Consider the following 25,302-nt stretch of genomic DNA (forward strand, 5'->3'; position numbering starts at 1 on the left):
TAGAAAGACTCTTTGGATGACAAGGTGAACAGATCTATCAGTGAATAAGTTCATGGGACATTGACTGCTACTACTGGAATAATCATGAGGTGAGAATCATCTTAAAAGTGGCTGGAGAGAAACACTCTTCATGATGCTCTGGTGAAGCATGAACTATGAGCCCTTACTTGAGTGTTCTCTTTCAGGTGCTAAGCTTGGTAAAATGATAAACAGTGGGATTGAGTGCACCCTCAGCAGGTTTACCAATGGTACAAAGCTGTGTGGTATGGTTGACACGCTGTTGGGAAGGAATGTCATCCAGAAGGACCTGGACAATCTTGAGAGATAGGCCTATGTGAACCTCCTGAAATTCAACAAGGCCAAGTGCAATCCTAACCCTAGCCTTGCTCCTGGGCCAGGACAGTCCCAAGCACAAATACAGGCTGGATGGAGAATGGACTGAGAGGAGTCCTGGGAAGAAAGACCTTGGGGGTTTGGTCAACAAGAAGCTCAACATGAGCTGTAAAACTGTACTTGCAGACCAGACAGGCAACCACATCCTGGGCTTTGCAGTATGAAAACAGGCTGAGAGAGCTGGAATTGTTCAGCTTGGAGAAGAGGAGGCTCTGGGAAGACCTTAGAGCAGCCTTCCACTATCTACAAGGAAGATGGAGAGGAATATTTTACAAAGTCATGTAGTGATGGGACAAGGGGGCTTTAGACTGAGCTCCTTCAGGTTTAGATTAGATATTAGGAAGAATTTATTCATGATGAAGATAGTGAGGCAGTGGAACAGGTTGCCCAGAGAAGCTGTGGATGTCCCATCCTTGGAAGTGTTCAAGGCCAGGTTGGATGCGGCTTTGAGCAACCTGTTCCAGTGGGAGGTGTCCCTGCCCACTGCAGAAAGTTGACCTTAAAGAAGGACTTTAAGGTCCCTTCCAGCCCAGGCCATTCCATGATACTTCTTTTGCCCTTGTGTTTCGTACTCATGCTGAAGCTACCTAGGCCTTGTACAAGTATTGCAAAGCAAGCATCATTGCCATTGATGCCCATGATCCCTTTACCTAGTCTTTACAGCCTCCTGTTAAAGCATAGTGGCAATTCTCTACCTCTAAAAGTACTGCCTCATACTTCTTCCCTGATGATTCAACTGATTTTAACTTTTAATTGGTCTTGTCCAAATGATTTCTACATAAAAACCTAAGCATGGCTGGAATCTCATGTGCTCAACCTCACGTGCTTTGGCAATTGAACAGCATGTAAAGGACCCCACACAGGTCCTTTACACAGGGAAGGGTTTCCTTGATGAACTAGGACTTCTGTTTGAGCTTCTGCCAACATTTTTGTCAGAGGGTTTGTTTTTAACATTGCTAATGATTTGGAAAACGAAATAGAGTTAGTAGAACAATCTCCAAAATATTTATGGTAATTAGCATGTGGAAAAGAAAAAGCCCTTCATGGGCTCCTATGTATAGGAGACAAAGTAGTTAAAAGAGGAAAATTTCTGAGCATGCTTTGTCTGTTGCTAAACTGTTAAAATTCCTGGGCCAGACATAACCATGGAAGCAAACAATGGAAGTGCACTTGCTAATACTATTCCAAAATTATCCTAAAGGTGCTGAAGTTGTTTGAAATTTTGTCTGTAATTGGCAGAGCTAAAAGAATTCACCCTCTTTTTATAAACAATGGAAGGAGTCTTGCAGATTTTTCCACTCTTATTGCTGGAACATAGATCTGATACAGCAATTTAAGTAAAAGTACTGTTTGGGGCCTTTTTCTAAATCCTATTATTCCTAGCAAGACAGTGAACTCCCAGCATTATGATACAAATCATACCATAAAGTCATAGTAATTTAATTCTGGCATTCAAAAATCTTCAGTTCTAAATTCAGTGTTAGCGCAACTAAAATGAAGCCAAGAAAAATTTGTTCTGAAACAGTTAGCCAAACATCTAAAAATTTTAAGCTCCTAATCTGAAACATTCTTCTACAAAATACCTCTAAAATATTTGAGATGGAAATAAATGTACACATCTAAATTTCTAAAACTAGGTGCAGTGTTAAATATAGGCATTTGCATTAGTGATGAAAAGATAACACTATCAAGATTTCCTATCCTTCAGATAAGCAGGCTTTGGAATCTAGAAATATTTTACATTCCTCATCCCCAGCCAATTCAGGAAATTAATTTTAACAGGATATTTCAAGGAAGATTTGCTTGATTTTGAATAGCTTGAAGAGAAGGAATGTGAGTTTTCACGCCTTTATGTAGGTCATTTAAGTCACTCCAGAGTGTCTGCATATTCAAAATACTGGCATTTTAAATCAGCTTTGAAATCTATTACTCCTCACATTAGTTTTGTTCTTGTGAGATTAAAAGACAACAAGTGAATAACTGGGCCTCTACAGTTTTGGGGTATTTTTTTTTTAGAAATAGAACAAATTCTTAGAAAACTGCACTATTTGGAAAAACACTGGAAAAGGGTGCTTATTTTGAGCATTATTTAATCTTCTTGAAATACAGCCAGAATATCTTCTGAGAACATGCTGCACTGTGGCATGCATATTTTAATTGCCTTGTGCTAGATTCACTATAATTACAAGGACATGGTCTACCAGTCAATATGATAATACTGGCATGTGGGAAAATTAAAGTCTCATTCTACTCCAGGCCTACTGTGAAGTGTGAGTGGCTATGTAGACATGCAACTACTTCTATATGTCTCTTCCTAATTTACATATGACTTGAGAAGTGCTGGAAGTTCCTAATGGTACCATGTGTATGTGGACATGCTCTCACAGTGCTTCAACATCTCCAGTAACATGTACTGGGCCAGGCACAGCTTTTTCCCTGTGACACCTGGACAATGGGATGTTGACTAACAGCAATTGTAACAGGCATTCTTACTGTTTTATTAATTAATATGTATATATATTATGTATGTATTGTGCTGAAATAATTTTAGTATTTTTATGAACCCAGCAAGGAATTCCAAAATTGTGGAGTCTTAGGATACTTACCACTAGTTGTTGAAGTTCAACAGTTTAACTAAATTTAATGCATGTAGGATAAAACCCTTAGCAGAAAGGGATCAAGCATGAGAGGTATGAAGCAAGTTCTGAGTAAAAATCCCACTGGTCAAACAGCCTTATAGAAGCCTTAATAGAAGGAGAGTCAGAAACCGAAGAGTGAGGTCAAAGAAAGCTGGTGAATTCATGAGGAGGAACAGCCTTTTGTGGCTCTAATGAAATTCCTGTAGAAATGCCTGCATGTTCAGAGAATTTGTCACTCTCAGCAGTGTACTACCTGCAGAATCACATAACAGTCCACGTTGGAAAGGATGTCTGAAGTTCATCTGGCCCAACCTTTTGTTGTCAACAGACTGACCTTCAAAGCTGGATTGTTCACAGACTTGTCAAGTTTTGAAATGCTGCAGGCATGAAACTCTTCAACCTCTCTTGGCAGCCCATTTGAGTGCTCACCACCCTTCTGCTTGAAAATGTTGTGCTTAAGCCTTATTCCATGTTCTCTGAGTGCACCTTGCTACTGCCACCTCTTAGCACTGCACTCCTCATCTGTGAAAAGAGCCTGGCTCTGCCTTCTCCACACCCATCTTCTGGCCAGGCTGTGGTGTGGGCTGGGGCCAGTGGTGTCCCTGTCTGGGCCAGCAAGGCATGCAAGGTGTCACCAGTCATGGCTTGTGCCACCACCCCCACTGAAGGAGGAGGGCAGGCTGGGGCAGCTGAGGGCAGCCCTGTCCATGTGTGCTGTGCTGCTGAGGCTGGCCTGAGGCTGAGCTGAGGACATGAAGTGGGGTCAGCCCAGTGAGGGCAACCAGGGACAGGGACAGCCTCGTGACTGTTGAGTGACTCTGTAGTGACAAGGCTGTGGAGGCCAGGCTGGCATGTCAGCCCACAAGTGGTCAGGGACACCTCATGACTGTTGGGTGACTGCAGTGATGAGGCTGTGGAGGCCAGGCTGGCAAGGTGGTCAGGGTCCAGGACAACAGGGCCCATGGCCAGGCCCAGGCAGGACTGTGGTGCTGCTGGGGCAGTGATCGATGACCCTGAGAGCTGATATGGGCTACTGAACCATGGCAGGGTGGGTGGGAGCCCTGGGAGTGTGGGCAGGGACAGCCAGGCTGGCAGCACTGAGAGTGCTGGCACTTGGGCATTTCAAACCTTCTACTAGATTCTGCTCTTAACTTCAGGAGTGCATTGTCTACTTTGAACTATATCTTTAAGAAAAACCACCTTTGTGTTATAAAAATCACTTCAAGATAATAAAAAAATCATTATTAAACAATAACCTTATACTGCTTATATAGTTCAATTTTTGCTTCTCCTTCAGCCTAACTAAAAACATTTGTCCCAATGATGAAAAATCCAATTTCATTTTCAAATTCCCTAGCACAAGTCAGGATTGCTACCCACTACTGTAAAATGTTTATGTTAAAGAGATTCTAAAAATGCTTCAATTAGTTTGTAGGTCATGAAAAAATTAATCTTTTTTAAAACTAACCTTGTGTCCCTGCCAAATTTGACTTGGTATTGCCAACCCAACAAAAAAAATTGTAACTCAATAAAAATTTGTAACTCAATAAACAAATGTATAGAAACAAATGTTTCTATAAATACATGAGCAGCAAAAGGAGGGTTAAAGGAGCATCTCCATCCTTTAATTAGTCACTGTCCCTGGAGGCATTTAAAAGTGGTGTAGGCATGTCACTTAGGGCCATGGCTTAGTGTTGGACTTGGCAGTGCTGAGTTAACAGTTGGACTCAATGATCTTAAAAGTCTCTCCCAATGAACCTACCCAACACAAAAGGACCCGGGGTTATACAGTTGGACTCAATGATCTTAAAAGTCTCTCCCAATGAACAACCCCTCACAAAAGGACCCGGGGTTATACCAGATCACAAACCCAGCAGAAGTTAACAGTGTTGCACTATTGCAAAAAAACAAACATTGTGCTGACAAGTATGGAGGGCACTGGCATGGTTCAAACATATGAAGTAAAGCTTTCCATTGATTCAGGGCTGGTGAGGTCTTGCCTGGAGTACGGTGACTCCACAGTGAGCACCAACTGTTACAGGTAATAGTTTGACTACAGATCTTAATGGGGTAAGTCAGACACGACACACAAGTACCACCCTAAAAGTAGTTAACTGGATGTTTTCATCAGGACATAGGAGTTCCTTTTCTTTTCTTTTAAACTGGTAGCCCTGAAAGATAACCCCTCCCCAGTGTCACAGCAGGATATGCAACTCCCAAAATCAACAGTGGCTCAAAAAATAGTTTGGGGGAATCTAAATCCTCTGATCACTCATAGTGTAACACAAGGATATTTCCAAAGTTCCATTCTTAAATATTTAAACACAGTGAGTCATCTTAATTAAATACAATAAAGAATTTTATTTTCCTGGACTTAACCTGTCTTTACTACTGGCATGAAAAAGCAGGTTGTCAAGTTCCTGGCTGAGATAGAGTTAATTTTCTTCCTAATATCTGGTAGAGTGTTGCATTTTGGGTTTAGTACGAGAATCATGTTGATAACACTGATGTTTCAGCTGTTGCTCAATAGTGTTCACGCTCAGTCAAGGACTTTTCATTCTCTCATACTCTGCCAACAAGGAGACACAAAAGCTGGGAGGGAACATAGGCAGGACAGCTAAGGATTTTCCATACCACACAATATCATGCTCATTAAATTAAATCAGGGGATTTGGCCATGAGGGGCCAATTGCTGCTCAGGGTTGGGCTGGAGTTTGGTCAGAAGGTGGTGAGCAATTGTCTTGTGTATCACTTTTTTTTTTTATTTTACTCCTCTTTTTTGTTACTTCACTTTTAATTACTATTATTACAGTGTATTTTACTTCATTTTGTTTATCAAACTGTTCTTAACCCATATGTTTTACCTTTTTTGAGTTCTCCCCCTCTCAGGAAGCAAGTGAGCAGCTGCATAGTGCTTAGTTTCTGTCTAGGGTTAAATCACACCACCAATCTTCCTTCTAGTCTTTCTTTTCCTAGGACAGTTTCAAGTGGAGCTTTTCATACATCCTCAGTACATCTGAGGAGATTTCAGAGAGACAAGAAATACAGAAGGTGGGAAGAAACCATAAGTACTTATGAAAAATCATGAGTAAGAGTTTTAAAAGTGTTCCATACAGAAACCATTTGAGAAAAAGAATTAAGTGCCTGCCAAAAGGGCAAAACCACTGTATTTTCTGTCAGAAACACACCAACAGTGTACAATGCCCACTAATAATCTGAACGTGGGCTAACATGTACAAAAAAATCTATATTGTGTACACAGGCATTACAAATAATTTGGTCACTTACAAAAGCTTTATTTATAGTCCTATAAATAGGATTATATTATGCCATTATTATGCAATGCAGTACTCTTTTGGAATAATGACCTTTGACTGCAGATGTAACTGCTGAGCATTACTCCTTTGGACCCCTGAATTATTTTTACAGTTTGAATATTTTGAGGTCCTAGAAAAGCCACTCTGAAATTTATCTTGATCAAAGACACTCTGTAAAGGCAATACAAATGCACAACTGAATTTGAAGGAAGGTATAGCATCTAGAAGAAAAGTAATCACTAACAGCAGACTTGGACAAATAAATCCTTACTAATCTCATTAAATGGTAAAATGTTCCAGGTCTCAAGTGGAAGATTTTTACAGGTGACACATGACACCATTTCTTCTTGTTTCTTTGGTCTTCTTTTGAGCTGAAAAGATCTGTTGCCATTCTTACAACTCATTTATCTCAAAAGATAGTTATCATTTAGTTTTTATTAGTGTTTGAACATAACAAATGGAAATAAATTTTATTTTTAGGAAGATAGGGAGGAGTAAATTCACACTAAAAACACAGTAGTAAATGGTTTCTGAATTCTGATTACATTAAAAAAATGTATATATCCCAATGAATTTGACTTTAATTACCTGCTTCATTACATACCTTTTATAACTTGGGCAGAATGAGTCAGGACAAGTTCTTGGCTGGGGTCAGACCTCTGAGCAGGTACTCACAATGATTGCAGTGACTTTTCACATAAATCAAAGAAGTTTTTTTATAAACAGTGTTGCAACATGAAGATAAAAATTACATCAGTACACATTACTCTCAGACAAAATATTGCACTAGGTAAGCATTCTATCAGAATGGTTTCAGTGTACTCACAAAGAAAGGAGAAAGGATGTTTCTATGTTGCTTTTCAATTTTATAACTAAAAAAGAGCTGAAATGAAACCACATATCCCTGATACCTGATAGTAATATTCAGGACTTGGATAGGGAGGAAGATATTTAGCTAGTCAGAGAAATCCAAGGGAAGCTGGATAATTGATCAGAAAGACTTCAGGTTTAAAGTTTTGAAGAAATTTTTAATTTTAGTTTACTGCTTTCCATAATACTGAGATGGTGGAGCAAGGGACAGATCTATTTACTGAATTTTCTGCTGACTTGCAAGTCAAGTTTCCAGAAATAGAAACTTGGAATGTTTCCAACTTTCCTTTGTTGGTTATCTGCAAATAAACTTCTCAGAGCTACTTAATAGGAAATTCGGTAAAAGCCAGATTCTGTGGAAGTTTTTTTTATATATATATATAAGATTAGGTAGTAGGATGGATACAAGGCCTACTGATTAAATGTGAAGAGGTAAGTTTGAAAGAGCTGCAAAATCTGTATCTGTTCATTGCTGCTTGACAACAGAAACAAAATTCTACTAAATTAATCCTCTAGTCACACATTTAAAGCTGTGTAAATTCTCCAGCAGGACTACAGCATCCATATGGAAATTATTTTTGCTTACATACATGAATTTAGAGGAATAAAGTCACAGTGATATAGCACACAAAGGGTTGTTTTTTTTCTTTGTACACATGTAAAGAATTTCAGAACATACTGACATACTGAAAACAAACGGGGCTAGCGGTACAAACCAGCTAAGCACCTGCTCTGCCCCGGTGCTCTCCATCCTGACCAGGCATAATCCCGACCACCACAGCTGAGGCCAACCCACAGCGAATTGCATCAAACGTGCTCCGGACTGTACGAAGCTATGCAGTCCGTCCCCTTCGGGAAAGATTGGATTTCATGGCCATTTAAAGAGCAGAAGGAAAGTGAAACTTGAACGTGACTCAAGCGCAGAGCCCCGGCTCCTGCGTGAGGCCGCGCCGGGGGGGGTCAGCGGGCTCCGGGCCGACGATGTCCGGGCGCGGTGCTCGGCAGCCCCCGTGCCAAACCCGGCGTGACGAGGCAGAGCCGCGCCTGCGAGCCCCTGCAGCAGGTGATCCCAGACCGGCCTCCTTCTGCGGGCGGCCCCTCCGCTGCGCTGGAAGGCAGCACAGCCTGCATCCCCGCCAGGGCAGGGCAGGGCAGGGCAGGGCAGGGCAGGGCTGCGGGTCCGCACCCGCGCTGCCCTTCGCACCTGGGCGGCCGCCCGGCTGCGCGCGGAGCCGCCGGTGACTCAGCGGCTCGCCGGTGACCCCCTCGCGCGGCGGCGGCGCCTCGCCACGGCTCTGCCCCCTCCCTCTCTCCCTCCCGCCCTCCGGTAGGATCATCCCACCCCGCCGGGCGGTCACCTCAGCAGGAGGAGCCGCCGCCACTTTGCCTCCGCTCCCGCAGCGACCTGACGGCAGTCAGCCCCGCCGCGCCGCACCATGCAAGCAGGGAAGGGAGACGAGAAGAGGCGGGACGCCGCCCGGCCCCTGCAGCTCACCATGAAGAGGGGCTACGACGTGCTCCGCGACCCCCACCTCAACAAGGTAGGGGCGGGCAGGGCAGGTGCACCGCTGGGCGAGGAGGGCGGCTGCCGAACGGGTGACGAACGGTGCTGCCGGCCGCTGCCCCCGGGGCCGCCTCTGGCCGCCGCCACCTGTCACGGCGCAGCGGCCGCCGGGCCGGGCCGGGGGCGGCGGGCGCGGGGCAGCCGCACTTCCTGCGGGCCCGGCGCCGCTTCCTCTTCCTCCGGGCGGCGGGGGGCGGCCGGTGCCCTGCCCGCCGCCTCCCCTGCGGGCCCGGGCCGCGGAGCCATCGCTCGGCAGCTCCCAGGGGAGAGGAGTAGCAGCAGCAGCACGGGGAGGAGGATGCTGCTGAAAGTTACGCCGCTCTGATGCGAGTTCCTGCTGCCGTGCTTCTGTTTTCCCGGTACCCTCCTTCTTTTCCAATCCTCTTCTCCACGGATGCCCCACCTCGTTTCCTGCTGGCAGAAGTCTCTATTGGTGCTGTCCTGCGTTTTCTCCCCTGGCAGGGTGGAAAATGTGTTTATCGCAACTATTCCTCTTGGAGCTCTAAAATGCAACTGCAGTTTCCTCCCTGCTCTGCATCAGCTAATGCAGTCAGCTTTTCTGAGAGATGCCATAGCACAGCAAAACCTTTTTGACGCATTCCCAGTTTGCTTAAGAATGGCAATTCAGTTTCATCAAACTTTCTAAACGTGTAAAACTAATCTGGGAAACAAAGCTGAGTAATGTTTGCACAACTGCCTTGATAAAGATGCAAAGTTCAAATAATATAAGTTCAAAAAATAATTAAATTGGCATGACAAGCCCTGAATTTACTGCCAAAATGAAAATTGGTTAAAAGTAGATAATAAAGCAAATGAAGCCTTGGTCAGACCCTTACCTCCAAATTTCACCTTGCACATTAATTGGAATGGTACTCTGACTTGTACATCTGCATTGGAATGTATATACAGTCATTTTGCTTGTTGCTGAGTTGGATAAATTGTTGGACAAAAACTGTGTCCGTAGTTTTACTGGACAGGTTGACTCATCACTAAAAGCTCCATGTGTAAGTTAGATGAATAGTGCTTTTATTAGTCTTGGTGCTTGACTACAAAGTTTCCGTAGAGGCTGTCTTAAGTCTGTGCAGGCCTGAGAAGGTCTCCTGAGGTCAGGTTAAAGGAAAATTTACCAAAATATAAAACTCCCAAGAAGAAACCAAGGAGAGGCTGTTTTGCTTGGGTTTGCGTTTAAGCAGCTGTAATATTCATGGAAAAAGTCTGATTCAGCATAACCAGGAAGGCCAACCCAACAGAAAACTCACCTTGTTTAAAGAAATAAAAAGGGGCCTGTTTTCAAGTGCATTGACTGAAGGGCAGTCAGAGGCAGGCTCATTGCTATGCTCATGCACCTTCCATCTTGCCTCTGAACAGTGTACAGTAAGGATGGGTTGTCACAGATGAGGTGCTAAAGACGAAGGCATTGCTTGATTTTAATATACAGGAGAAAAGAGTTACAGAATATTCTGAGCTGGAACAGACCCACAAGGATTATCTAGTCCAGCTCTTAAGCCTTTGTGAAGATCAGACTGCCAGCCTTGGTGGGTTAGCACCATGCTCTTCCTGGGTTAGGTTTTATTCTTTTGTACTCTCTCAGCTGTGGTATAGCACATGTGTACTGTAAAGCAGAGAATAGTTGTTTATTACCAGCCACATCCACCCAGTGAACAAAACTTGATGTTAGAAATGCTCAGCTGAAAAATATGTTCTTTGTGCCTGTGAGAAGAGTCTGGTCCTGGTCTGGTAAAGGATAGATAATCCCATTTTCTGACTGAGACAGGTGATGTTTTTGTGGGTGTAGATGTACTACACCCTAATATATGTATGTACACCCTAATATGTCTATATTTGATTCTATGTAGGTGCACTAAATTCAGATTTGTTGAGGACTGCCCACATGGTTGCCAGTTTGATAGCTTGTGGCCTGCCTGCACATGTGGGAGCTGCTACTCCCAGTTCACTTTCTATTATCAAGGTCATTAAACAAGCATCAGGTTGCTGAGAATTCAATTTAAAGTCAATAAAATATCTCCTTTAATGATTCTAAAGTACAGGGATTTCTTGCAGGCCTGCAAGGTGCCAGAACTTTTTGCTATCTTGGCCCTGTCAAGGAGTTGCAATTTCTTAGGATCAGCACTTTCTTTTGAATATGGTGCCAATTTTAAGAGGCCTATTTGCACTTGTGTGACAAAAGTAGACTGTAAGTACTAAACAGTGGTATCTAGCAGTGACTTGCAGAAAAGGAAGGCAAATGATGTTTTCAGAGTCTCTTAAGACAGATTCAGGTAAAGCTGAATTGTTTTACCTGCTTGCCAGCTTCAGCTTGCAAACTTCAGTATGTAGAAGCTTGGGGCCTATATCCTCAAATAACACATTCCTTTTCTCAGACAAATTGAAAATTTTACATGGGACCATTCATACTTGAACATCTTTAAAAACAGATGTAAGAAGAAATAAGTGCTAGATTAAAAAAAAAAAAACCAAACCAAATCAAAACAGAAAACCCAATCCCAAAACCCTGTCTCTGTTTAGGTGCTTCATTAAATGCCCCACTCATTCAACAATAAAACTGGATTTCTGCACACTTGTCCATCGCTTTTTATACTTAACCTTCCAGTCTTTTGAGAGAAAAGGATGTGTGAATGCCAGGGTAAACACCCAAATTTCTTCTTTTCTGCTTGGCTTCTACTTCTACTCGGATGGCAAAATTGACTCCGTAGGCAATGTCATTCTTAAATCCTTAATGTTTGACTATGTTAGTATTTCACAAACGTGTCCAACCTTCAGTGCAAAAAAGTTCAATAAAAAATGTTTGGTAGTTTTGTGATTTATTTCCCTTCCCTTCCCTCCCCACCTCCTGTGAAGCATTTTGGGTCCCTGAGTGGTTTGTGCCATCTCAGCAGCAGTGATACATCAAAAAAAATGCCAAACAGTGGATTGTAACAGACTGAATTTAATTACTTGAGGATGTGTGTCCAAGTCTATGGACAATAATTGTAATTCAGTTTATTGTCTGAAATTTTAGGCTGTTAGCGTTTAAAAGTGTATTTAGAAACTTTCTGGTAATTATCTGTCTTTTTCCCTTAGGCAACCAAACACATTGTAAATAGCAATTACAAGGAAAACAAACACAGTTTCACTTCTTTTCACTGAAATAGATTTGGCTGGGAGTTGTATGCTCTTTAGGCTGATGAGCTACAGAAGTGTGGAAGTAATTTGCTCTTTCCCTACTGTAAATCTCATTTATGCTTTGTTTACAGTTTTAAGGCACGCAAACAGTTAAACACTACAGTTTCATCTTTAATTTTTTCCCTTTTAATATTTAAGCAAATCATGTTTTCCTGTAAGCTGGTTGTTTTCAGAATCTTGGTGTGAAGATAGACAAAAACGCATTTCACTACAAAACTTTCCCAATGGCCTGTATTAGTTGCCAAGTGTAAACTCTTCCCTGAGTGAGAAACTTTGCCATGGAAGAAATGCTTTGTTTCCAGGCTGCTTTTATATTCTTGCAGAGCAATTCAGTGAGCAGTAAATAAGTGACTCTATTAAATCTAAGTGCTGGAGGGCTCTTTCTCCTCCCCAGATAACTAATTTTATCTCCTCTACTGAGTGACTGCTGTTGTCATTGCTGGGTATAATGTGCTTGTAAACTGTTTTCTTTCTCTTTTTTCCTTTCTCTTTATTCTAGTTGCACTAAAGCGCTGTAGAATTTCAGAACAGACTTTCTGATAGGGCTGCTGAATATCTGAGAGCACTCAGTGTCCGTCCCACCTGCAATTGCATTGGTGTTTTACCCTTATGTCTCCCAGATGTGATGCCCCTGAACTTTAACAATTCTCACTAAGTGACATTAGTTGTTGGAGTTGATTGTCAGTGCATTGGCTTGCTATGGGATTTACTACAGAAGGACCATATTGGAACAGGGCAAAGGTCCATTAATCCCAGTGTCTTATTGCCAACAGTGGCTCAACTGGAACCCTCAGGAGAGGCAGAAGAGGGAAGGTGCCTCTGGTGAATAATCAATTCCAGGCTGAGGGAATGAGCAGGTGATTAGAGGGTCATTAAGATATGAACATATGTCTCTCCTGTCAGTTTACATATGCTAGGTGTACTAATTTACTAAAAATCAAATGCAAACTTCTTAGAGAGGCCCATGGAATTCCCCTTTTGCTCTACATTTCAGACAGTGGCATAAGAATGCTTGTGAAATACAGATAGATTTTGTTCTGTACACAACTAGTTGCTTCTCTAAAAGAAAATTTGATTTTTATTGGGTGACATATAAAAAGGGTTTTATGACTTTGACACTAGTGGGCAACCCTGCAACAGGTCTCAAAACTCGAAACTCAAACATCAAAAAAAAAAATCAGAATTATTCCAGGGAGATTTTCTCTGTCTGATGGGTAAAATAGAAGAAGCATTTAAGAGCTTCCTTTAAATAAATCTATTCCTTTAACAAATACCAAGCAATAGAAGACTATTTTTTCTTCTATTGATATCTATCCTTTCCTTCCTTGATAGTGTTCATATTTTCACATCTTAAACTTGTGTGTGCTTTGGGTGGGTCCTCTGGAGTGGCCAGTGCCCATGAATGTTGCCGTGGCCTTAGTGTAGATAGCTAGTCTGGAAGAAAGCTGATGACGTTGGGGATGGAGGAGGAAAACACTTCTTTAAATTGTGTATTAGAATTATCTGTAATTCATAATTAATTTGTGAGATAGATTTTCTGGAAGTTACTTCATATTGCAAGGGATTATTTAATTTTAAATGCCAGTAGGAATGAGAGTGCTTTTTAGATGAGAAGATTGTAAGTTCCATGTGAAAGTAAAGGTATAATTTGAGGAATTCTTTTTAGTATAGTTGCTGATCACTCTTACTGTCTTCTACTTCCTTTAACTTTTTGCCCTTTAAAACTTTGAAGTTTTTAAAAGTAGTAGTTCTTGGTTCTTGTTCCTTCAAGATCACATAGCAGAGCAATTCTGATCTTGATAGGGATAACCACAGGATTTTTCAGGTCTTTGACAAGAATATGTGGTATAGTGGTTGTGCTAGCACAGAAAGTTAATAAATCTGGTCTTTGAAGTATTTTAGAGTGATCTCCTATCAATTTTGCCCATGTGTTTGACAAGCATGACCTTTTTTATCTCTTACTGGGATCTTTGACTCTAGTTGCTGTTCTGCAAAATGGCAACTTAAACCAGGAAGTTCTTCAAGTGTGAGGTTGGCTTCTCCAAGAACTGTTAGCTCTTTACCAATGAGGATCATAAGTTGCAGGATGGCAGAATGCAGCCACTTTGTGTGCTTGGCTTTTGGGCAAGGGTGTGAGCTTGATAGCGGCTCACTGGTGGGTACCACAGGGCTGGGTGAGGAGGTTGTCACACTGGCAGTCTGTTCCTCCTTTCTGTAAACACCTTGTTGAGGTGTGAGGGAGGAGTAGTCAAGCAGGATGTCTTTTGTATGACTGCTTTTATTTTCAGTATGTGTGGAGGGGCTTTAAAATTAAATTCTGTGCTTTTTTTCCACGTTTCTTATTTTAAGACAGGCTGTCCTGCGTGCTGTTAATAAGGAGAAAGTCTTGGAAAAAGCACAAAGTGTTTAAATCACTGTCTTCTATTTAATGTATATAGCTCACAGTGTTTGTTGCCTCCAATACTTTGCTCCTGACCTAGTAGGTAAGTTGCTGTGGTTGGTGTTATGTTCTTTTCTTTCTGTTTGCCTCCCGTTCTTTTCTTGCAGTTATGAAACAGAGTGCTGAGACAGCAAGTTGGGAACAAAGTTCTGTGACTTGAATTAAAAGCAAATAAAATGAAGGAGAAGAAGTTATGCAGTAAGCTAAAAAGCATTAATAGCAACTGAGTAGTGGGGTAGGTTGTCACAGGAAGCTGAAACCTAGAATTGTTTTCCTGCAAATCTGCCTCAGGCATTAAAAACTATTTTCAGTTGTGTAATTTTCTTGTGAACTTCAGTAGTTGAATACAAAACTGACCTTTTTACTTTTGATTGAGAAATCCTATGGCCATTGGTTATAAATGCTATCTGAATAGAAACATTAATCTTGGCACAGAGCACCTTGTAAGCAGGATTTCTGTATGAAAATTGAGTTAAATGTGCCTTTCAACAGTAGGTTTTATAGAGATGCTGGCCAGAGTACTTGGGTGTTGTTTTTTAATCCTACTTATGGATGCTGACAATAAATAGGAGTAGAGTTCACTGAGAAATATTACTTCTGTCTAGGTAAAATAAGCTGCAGAGAATATCTTGAAATACAGAGGTTGTTTTTTGCATTCTACACTTTATATATATATCCAATTCTGCTGAATCAGTGTCTTGTATCAAGCTGTTGCTGAAACAACCAGAAATTGCGGCTGTAGGAGGCTCAAGGTTCCCTCCCCACAGCCCTGCTTGCCTTGTGGAGGGGAGGAAGAGAACTGTGTGTGACAGAATGTTTCTCATTAACCAATGACCAGAGGTTAAAATGTGCCATCTTTGCTTTGTCATGCTTTCCTCCCTTGCCTGTTCAGGTGGGTTGTGTATTTCATTCATTATTTGCTTCTGGCTGCTGTTGGCCATGCCTGCTGGGGTTGATGCAGAGTTTCATGCAAAGGTCTCCTTGCTCCAGGCTCTGGAGGTCTGAAAGAGAGTATTAATACCCTTCAATTAGGTCCTTCATTAAGTTTTTTTCCAGTTTATAGTTGAGAATTTTTAGTGGAACAGCTGTTTTGAAGAAGCTTCAAAAGGATCATTTAGTGGAGGACATGATCCTGGGATTTCAGCTGCAGTAGCAAGTGGTTTGTCCCCCCTGCAAATCTGAAGAGCTCTTGTAAGGTGTCATTTGTGCTCCCCTGGAGGCAGCAAATGTATGGAGGTTGCCTGTGTGCTCTGTGGCTGGAAGACTAGCATGGAAAGGGCAGAAAAGAACAGAAATAACACTCTTGGTTTGTGTGTCTGTCTAATGAGATTGGTTATACAATAATAAAGTTTGTTGGTAGTAGGCCATTAGTTAAGTTTTGTTTGAATGTTCTTGTCATTGATGGAGGTGCTTTCTCTGTACTTGGTGCCCAGATCAGGCCTGGCCTATGGCTGGGAATAGTTTTACAGAAATTATCTCTGTTGTCTGGTTTAACATAACACCAAGGAGCTAAATCTGGTATAGAGAAAAGGTAATAGAATGTGAGTAGGATTAACAGTTTGTAATATATGGTAGCCAGAATTTTGTACAGGAAACTGCAGAAAACATGACACAGCAAACATGTACCTACAAACTAGGAAAGGTGGGACTTGAAACAATCTTCCTCACGGACAGGTAGAAGTAGCAAGCCTATGTATTAAATTGCAGGAGATTGGGAAAAGCCTATGTATTAAATTTCAGGAGATTGGGAAACACTTTGGTGCTTCCAAGTGTTTTACCTGACGTAGGAATTCAATATTTAAATTAAGATGCTGATGCTTTCTATTCAGATGCAGAGGATGAATTTGGCTTGACACTAGAATGTTCTGCCCTACCATTCAGGGAGAAGAGTGTCATCCACAGTCACCAGCTCATACATAGTCACCAGCACTGCTTTCTGGAAGGGCTTGCAGTCATGAGAAATCTGCCTTACCCAACTGATATATTAAGAAGTGTTATTTATTGTTGGTTCTCAAAACCTATGAAGTGACTTGTGGTTCTGGAATTGCAACTGTGCAATGCAAGCTCTCTGTGGATTGGGTTGTATGTCTGTTCAACTTAAAAAAAAATCAAAGTCATAGATGAAGTCAAGGAAGATAGGGGAAGCCATCTAATAGGTGCTTTAGGAAATTGTCAAAATAAATTGAATAATTTTTTATTACTATTCACCCTATGCAGCCTTCATAGATTGAGCTGCTATGTCAGGCACTCTTTTCTTTGCCTTGACCTTTCTCCCCTCAGCAGCAAATATATACCTTTAATTGAAAAGTAAATTATTGCTGTCAGGCATATTGATACTGAATCTCCATGAATTTACATTTTAGAAATATTTATCTCTTTTTTTTTTCTATTTCTAGAATGAAATTATATGCTTCCAGAGAAATAAAAAAATTGCTGTGTAATTATGTGTTGGGTTATCATTATGATTAATTTTCTTGATTTCGTGATGTGCAGCATGATAGTAGGAATTTAAGGTTGCCTCATAGGATTGCCAGTGTGACACACATTACAGATAGCTCCAGGAGCTGGATCTAACAGGATCTCCCAGCCATAGAAAAGCTAAGGATTGGACCATTCTCACAAATAAGCTCATGACATTTATGAGGATGATAAATTTGTGTAGGAGGTGTTAGGGAAAGACCTAAGAACCTGATCCTAATACCAGTTTTAATAGTGTAAGATGAGAGTAAGTGAATGATAGAAGGATTCAAGAGAGGAAGCTGCTGCAAAACTGCCATGATATTAATAAGGCATTAATCCTGGTGTATTAATCCTTAAAAATACCCAAAAAACCAACCCATTGTCATCTGGAGAGTTTGAGCTCCTTTAACCTTTGCAGATTGCTTGTTTCCTAGCAGCCAGTGTAGAAGGAAATGTTGAAATATTCATAGTTTGCAAAGTAAGTGGCTTTGGCTGGTCTGACTAATTTTTTTAAAGTGATGAATATTACAGTATCTCATTTTATGTTTAATTAAGATGACTGTAACAATCCAAATCTTTGGGTGATTTCAGTGATTAAAAATGCTGTGGAGAAAGCTAAATTTGTTTCCGTTAAAAACAGATCTCCAGTTTTGTCTGAGAATTACTTATGCATATTCCTTGGTATAGCTTATTTTAGGAGTTAATGAAAAATAACGCCTGCATTGCATGCATAAGGAAACATGTTTTGGTCTTAAGCTTTGCTAATGTAATTTGTTGCATAATTCCGGAAGCAAAAATCCTGCCTTAGAAGAAGGAGGTCACGGGGCACCCTGGAGGCAGTCCTTGCAGGCCACTGTGTACTTTCTGCTCAAATCAGTGTTTGTAATTTACTTGAACACTGTTAGTGGCTATTCCTGTGTGAAACATAAGACTCTGAGCAGGACCTGAATTTGTTTACAATATAGAGGAAGCAGAGGAAGCACTTTTTATATACATAAAGAACACACAACATAGAACTGAAGGGCAAAAAGCTCTTATGATCTGATTGCTTCTGACTTTCAGCCAGAGATGTGGAAATATGTCAAGATGTAGTTGTCTGGTGTGGGAGCTCAGAAAGCACATTCCTCAGTCCTAAGATATAAGTGAGGCATAGAGCAACCATGAATTTTATCATTGCATGTTTTGCTTAGATTTTACTTACTTTGTTTGAGTAGCAGCTGTTACCCATTTCTGGCTTAGATTTTTTTCCCTCAAAAAACAAAGTCTGATATTAAAACAAAATCATTGTTCTGCTTCTTCTTATCCCTCTTTTCATTAGAAGTTATTTGAAAAATTGGAAGCTACTTTGGTTCAATGTAACTTTGCTTAAATAGATGCAGTCTTGAGTCTTCTCTTAGTATTTTTGATTAATCTCTCTTATTAATGAATTGTATTTATCTTTATTGGAACAGAGTAGGTGCTGTGAGATATGAAATAATTTCATATCCAGTTCAGATTGGATATCACAGTTTTTTTCTTCCTCTTGCCCCTTGTGAGTGATACCCTTTTAAGTTTTCTTTCGCCATGGAGTTTAGATAGTACTGCTCTGCATGAGAAGATCAAGAATTATTTTGAAATAATTCCTTTTTCCACAAAGGCAAAAATAATTCTGACTTTTTAATGACCAAGAAAAAAAAAATCTTTGCCTTAAATCAGTCCTGGAAGGGAGTGCATAGTGGTGATAATGGAGCATGCTGTAACAGTTACAGTACTGGTGTCTAGCTGACTTACTGGATTTCATCCTCCATGTACCTGACTTTACAAAGCAGATTTATGTGTGTGGGATGTATTTACGAAAGAGACAGTAAAACCTCTTTACCTAAATAGTAAAAAAGAGTTCAATAGTTACAGATGAAAGTCAGAATAGAAGAACATAGTATTGTCCAAGTAAAATGAATAACTGAGTTTGCCAAAGCACTTAACTTTGGTTTGATTTGACTTGAATCTCTACTATTGAAAGGTAAATTTATTTGTTGCTATTTACAGAAAAATGGAAAAAAATGTGAAAATTAATTTCAAAGTTTTGATTTTGTGCTGTAGCAGTGACTGGAGTAATTCCCTAAGTAATTCCTTAGGTTTGTGTAGCTTTGGTTTTGCCCAGGCATTAGCCAGTTTTAAAAGTCATGCCCTAGGAAAAAGGGCTGGGGAAGAATGAAGAGCCTTCTTTCAGGGGATTGAGATTCAGGCTCTTGGACCTTCTGCAGGAGTGAGATCTTGCAGCAATTTTTTCTTATCTCTGTCCAGTCTTTTCAATCTTCCTCAGATCATATGTTTTAGGTGACTGCTTGACATGTTAATTCCAAAGGTTTCTCTGAAATTCTTTCCTTGCTTTTGGCTGGAGCTCATGTGGGACAGTTGTCCTTTCAATTCCAAGACATCATCTCAGTATGTTTCAAGTTGCCTGTATCCCAGGAGTATTTTGGAATTCATTGATGCAAATTTGTAATTTACTATAGACTTGGGAGAGGATAAAATCGGTGCGATTTATCTGGTTTTGTGTTGTTGCTTTTTTTTTTAAGGCAAGAGCTCATGACAGATTCTCTGAGGTTGAGGCTTACCAATTGCATAGCTTTCTGTAAATGAAGTCTGGATAAAGTATTGCTCTTGTTCATGTAAAAGAGGATTTGGAATCTGCCTGTTTTTTTAGGTCAATCAAGGGTCAAGTAAAAAAATAGCTTGCTAATTCTGAGTTATGTTTTTTAATTCCAATAGATCATGCAGATTCTTACATTTAGCACAATGCAGTGGTTGAGCTAAAAGCATCTATTGCAGTTGGGGATAAATAAATAAATCTGGGTGAGTAAAGAGGTATCAGAAAAGATGTCTTACTGTGTACTGTAGTACAAAGAGAGCTTGCAGCACTCATCCTCAGCAGCTGCTTGAAAGAAACACTTTATCTAAGCTCAGAAAAAGTAGAGCATCTCACTTTGCATCTTACCTGGGGAAACATAACCAGTGTGGCTCTGTCTTGTAGCCACTCGTGTTTGCCGTAAGAGCAAAAGTGTTCCAGGTCAGGAGTCTGTGTGAAACTGGAGCCTCTGAGCTCCTGCCAGGCTGTTTGTGGTACTGAGCTCTTGTGCTTCTTGGAGTACAGGGATAAACACCAAATAGAAAATAAAAAGTGAGTGCTTTCTTTTGAGATGTAATTATTGGGAAAAGAAATATTTCTGTAGAATAAAGAACACTCATCCTTCAAACTAACATTATTTCCTAAACTTCCTGAACTTTGTGTCATTTATGGCAAGAAGTAACTTTCTTTTGGTTTTATAGTTACCAAGTCCTCTAACTATTCTATAGTAAGGAGTAGTGGTTAAAACACAGGCAAGAAGAATAGATGAATATAGGAAAGCATCATAGAATTGTCATAGTGTACCACCAGCAATTTAAGCAGGTGGTGTGGCTGACACACACCCTTTATGGGTTGCTTTGAGGTACACTTGACAAATCTTTAAAGCTTTCTTTGTCTTACTTCAGAACTATGTAATGCCTATGAGTACACACATTTTCCCCCCTTAATTACTGAGCTCTGCTTTATCAAGAGAGACAAAATATTGTAGTAGATTGGGCACTGGACTGGAAACTAGGTCAGGCACTAAGAATATTAAATGTTAGTCATTTAGTTTTCTCATCTGAATAGGCAACCAGCATTTGAGAAGTGTTCAGGATGAAGTACTTGGTCTTGTATAATTAGTCATTTAGATGTGTTTACATCGTTGTCTTTATACTGCTATAACATAGTTTTTATGTACAGTTTCTTTCCTTGGGGGGGAATCATCTTCTAGTAATCAGTCAGCAAGCTGATAGTTCCTTAAAAGTCATATCTAAGTAGACCCATATTGAATCTGTACAGTCCTGACATATTTTATCCATGTCCTTTTACTTTCTGCTGTATTTCAATTAAAAGTAGAGGGGGTATTAATGGATATGCAGTCTCCTGACCATACAGTTTCCTAGATCCATGAAAATCCATTAGACAGGACTGCAAATCATGGCCCATACTGAATGCTGTGGGGGTAAAATGAAGATCTAAATAGGCAGGAAGAACTCATCCATCTGTGTAGCTAAACCTGTGCCTGGCTTCAGGCCATGCTGTACTGCATGCAGATTAGTTCCAATTAGTTGAAGTGATAGCTGACCCTTGGCTGCCTCCTTTAAGCCTCCTGGTCCTGGGCAGCATTCGGAGGGTTGCCTCCCTTCCAGCTGAATGGGGAGAAGAGGTGAGAAAGTGTTCAGTATTTATCACCTGAATGCCTGGGGAAACTCAGGTCAATGCTTCCTGCAAGAAAAGGTATTTTCTAGGCACTATTCAGTAGTTTTTAACTCAGTGAAACTTCACTTCTTTAAGAAGCTAGAATTCATGTCTCCAGGACTTAAATGCATGTCATGATGTGAATGCAGGCTGACTTTCTAAGGGTATATTTAATTGTCTGGCCATTTTGCTAACTACTGAATCGGCAGAGGTGATACAAATCTGACACCCACTGTTTTCCCAAACTTAACAATTTAGATGTTGATTCCCTAGAGAAACTATCCTGCAAAGAAATTGTGTATAAAGGCTGAATAAAACCATCTTGTATGCTGGAGCTATTACTGTCAAAGATAACTTTTTAAATTTTTTTGGTTCTTTCCTAAAATATGCTAAAACAGATACATGCATATGTCTTCTAATTTAAAGGAGCTGCATACGTTTTCTTTAGGTATGAATTCTTATGATATTTTTGGAAATCACACTTCTGTAGTGTAAATACCCAGGAAAATAAATTTTTCTTTGAAAGATAACTCAATGCAGGTTAAACAGTCAGCAAAATGAATCTATTTGCACACCAAAATATAGAATGATATCCTAATCCTCTCCTATTTTGTAATTATTTCTTAATTCAAAGTGGATTCCTTTTTTCTGTTACGAGTTTCAGCAGTGACATGAAAGCCTACATGAGAAATTAATATCTGTGAATCTAATCCTGAAAATAATTATATAAGTAGCTACAGAAAAGTAATGCTTGTCTGGCCGTGGTCCAACTTGCCAGCAGTGCAACTCTCAAAGTATACATGGTAAGCATTTTTTTTGTCCCTGAAAATACTTACATGCATCTATTTACTTAAATACAAAGAAATAATCTTTCAGCTGCCATGAGGAAATGTGGCACATGCATAAAAGCCCCATTTATCTTGTACTGACCTGTTACTTACACTTCATTACTTTACATAGGCGAAGCTGCCATGTGGAGAACAGAGCAATAGGGCAGTATTAGACATACAGCTGTAGGGATCCAAAGCTGGATCTCTTCTGGTGAGTCTGCTCTGCATTCCCTCAACCTGTTATCCTCAGCAAATCTTATTAATAATAATAATAGTAAAATCCTCATTAATCTCATTTTGGTGCTGTGGGTGTTGTGCTAGCACTGTGAGAAATGCAGCTTAGGGTAAAGATGGTACGAACAGGAATTTTTCCTGTCCTGTCCTTTCTTCACTTCATATTATTTGTTATTATAGGCAAATGGGTGTCTGTTTCCAACACAAAATAAATGTTTGCAAGAGCAGAACCTGTTTTGGCTGGAAACTTCTTTTGAGTCATAGCTTGAAGAGAGCCTCAGCCTCTCTAGATTGAGTTTGCTGCTGTTTGACTCTGCCTTGAAATGAGTAGTTAAAGGAAAATGCATGTTAACCATTGAGTGGTTTTGTTAGATGTGGCATATGGGACTGCAGTATTTGAAGTAATCACAGCAGCATGTCTTGGTTTTAAAATAATACCTTCTAAGCAAAAGTGCTCCCTCTCTTAGAGTTTTCCATGCTAAGGACCTTGCAAAGAGAGTATTTTTATGAACGTTTTCCATTATTTAACTTACCCAATTTAGTCAGTGCTCTGACATTTTATCTGTATAGTAAGTTTTGTCAAAGCATGTTAGTTTAATTTTGGGGAAATTTTTGGGGGGTTTATTTTATTGTGTATTGCACTGCAATTGGCCTGTCTCAATGAGGCTTTGCAATACTTTGTCCAAGATTCATGAATTAGTTATTTTCTGTTGCTAAAAACTGTGGTGCTTCTTGAAATGATCCTTTTTTCTGTGAAGATTGTTGTCTGAATGCTGCTTAGTGAAACAAGGTTGTAATATCACAGGGAATGTGAGTGAAATGTTCTTATAAAACCATAGTGTAATTCCTGTCAAAAGGGATCTCAGAAGTCCAACCTCCTACTCAAGGCAGGGCCAGATATGGAGACAGGACAGGTTGCTCAGGGCTGTATCCTGTCAGGTCAAAAAACTCTCTCAGATAGAAACTGTACAGCTTCTCTCAGCAAGCTATATATGCGTTTGTACTCAAGAGGAATTTCTTTTTTCATTATATTTAGTCTGAGCCTCTCTTTTATCTTATGCTTGTTGTTTCTTGTCCTTCTGCTGTGTACTGCTGTAGAGAGCCTGGATCTGTCTTCTAGATAGTCTCAGCATAGGTGCTGGAAGGCTGCTCTTAGGTTCCTCCCAAAACATTCTTTTCCAGGCTAAAAAAGCTTAGTTCCATAACTGGGGACATGCTTCAGCCCACATTATCTTGGTTGCCTTTTACTGAACTTGCTCAAGTTTATCAATGTCTTTGCAATGCTAGGGAGTCAGAGTTGGACTCTGCAGTCTAATGAGTGCCAAGTAAGCAGGATGATCATTTCCCTCAGGCCATGTCATACCATACTGCTGCTGATACAGCCCAGGATACTATTGGCTGCCTTTGCCTGTGCACACCAGTGGCTACTGCTCAGTTTGCTGTCCACCATGTCCTTTTTGACAGACTCACTTCTTCCCAGCCAGTCAGTCTGTCGCCAGCCCGAATCATTGCAGCCTGTATTTGCTTTCTGGATTGCAGCATTTTGCATTTGTCTTTGTTGAATTTCGTAATGTTCCTGTCAGCCCATTTCTCCAGGCTAAGTCCCTTTGGATGCCAGCCCTGCTCTTGGTTGTGTATATCCACAGTTGCCCCTCTTTGGTGCCACCTGCACACCTGGTGATTTTGTGCTCCACTGCCCTCTCCAGGTCGTTGATAAAGATGTTAAACAGGACGGGTCCCGTTACAGACTCGTGCAGCACTCGTACTGGGAGGTGCAGTGGAACCCATTAACTGATTCCTTCTTAGCCCCATCATCCAAGAGCAGCCTTTTACCCATCTGGTTGTCCACCCATCTACACTGTAATATCCCAAATTGGGTGCATGGATTTTTTTAGATCCAGTTATCAAAGCCTTGCTTAAAGTGACATAAATGGCATATTCTGTCTTCACTTGTCTGTAAGTGCAGTCATTTTGCCATAGAAGGCAATCAGGTTGATCAGGGATGATTTACCCTTGGTTTAAGTCCAGTCTGTGATTTCCTGCTTGCCTTTTTCTGTTCACTTATGATCTTGAACTGTACTAGTTCATGGTCATTACACCTAAGGCTGGCATTGATTATTGTGTCCCCAGTCAGGTCTTCCTAATTTGTGAAAAGTCAACCCAGTTTTGCATCACCCCTGACTAGTTCACCAAGAATCTCCTATATCATCTCTGACACTTTCCAGTAACCTCCTGGATTGTTTGTGTCTTGTTCTGTTGTTCTAGCAGAAATGAAGGAGTTTAAAGATTATGATAAGAACAGGGAACTGTGATCTAGAGACTTACCTTGTATGTACTCAAGCAACAAGAACAGTTTGCCAGCCTGATATGGGATTACTATTACTGCTACCTGCTTCAATCAGAGATTTAGTTACTTGGCTAAGCATTTATATTCTTCTTATAAAAACAGCAGCAGGAGGAAGAAGTGTTTGCATACATATTGCCTATGTGCATGACCTCTATGTCAAACTTGTATATTTTGTTGAATAGGTGTCTCCTAGCAATATTGTGCAAGTTTTGGAATACTTTAAGAAAAGAGAAGTTATTGTGTTTCTGGTTCCCCTGCTGCTGTTTGTGGAATTTTGAAAGTGTGATTTTTTTTTTTTTTTTGGTGAGTGTATGATTTTGAAATCAGCACTTCTGTAAAGGAAATACAGAGTAATTAGGGCAGCTCCTCTAGAAGCTGGGGAAATACTTAGTCCAGTAAGTGTTCATTCTGTTTGTGTAAGTAGCTGTTGTGAGGGGAAGGTCTATCAGAACCCTTTAGTTCACATCCAGTCCTGCTCTTTCTGGCCCAAGAGGAGGCCATCTGGGGCTGTTTCTGAAGCCAGGTTGTTCATAGTAATTTCAAGGAATTCTTCTAATAACTACTTTGTGAACAATCCTGTCATCACTAAGGAACTTAATTTCACAGATTGAGAACCTTCTGGCTGGGTCTACAGAGCAACTAAGCTGTGATGGTATTATTTCTTTTATTTACTATACCCTAGTTGTTTTTACTCTCCTCAGCTCATTTAGGTTTTGATGCTTGTAAATTAAACTGCA

General features: G+C 40.5%; 1 protein-coding gene and 1 long non-coding RNA gene across 3 annotated transcripts in view; one reads left to right on the forward strand and one right to left on the reverse strand.

Moving 5' to 3' along the window:
- Positions 1 to 6,764: 6,764 nt before the first annotated feature.
- Positions 6,765 to 8,898, reverse strand: LOC136554966 (uncharacterized). The gene is made up of 2 exons (XR_010783404.1): positions 8,715 to 8,898; positions 6,765 to 8,327 (listed from the first exon to the last, which is right to left on the reverse strand). It is a non-coding gene; the product is annotated as an uncharacterized lncRNA (long non-coding RNA).
- The window catches only part of ME1 (malic enzyme 1), a 154,241-nt gene continuing 137,452 nt past the window's right edge, over positions 8,514 to 25,302 (forward strand). The window contains exon 1 of one of the 2 annotated variants that reach the window (XM_066547375.1): positions 8,514 to 8,760. In XM_066547375.1, the coding sequence (XP_066403472.1) occupies positions 8,656 to 8,760 (105 nt within the window). In that variant the 5' untranslated portion in view covers positions 8,514 to 8,655. Of the gene's footprint in view, positions 8,761 to 9,000; positions 9,143 to 25,302 lie in introns of those variants that run through there. The other variant, XM_066547376.1, reaches the window with a different exon arrangement.

This window comes from Molothrus aeneus, chromosome 3, assembly GCF_037042795.1.
Source record: "Molothrus aeneus isolate 106 chromosome 3, BPBGC_Maene_1.0, whole genome shotgun sequence".
Lineage (NCBI taxonomy): Eukaryota > Metazoa > Chordata > Aves > Passeriformes > Icteridae > Molothrus > Molothrus aeneus.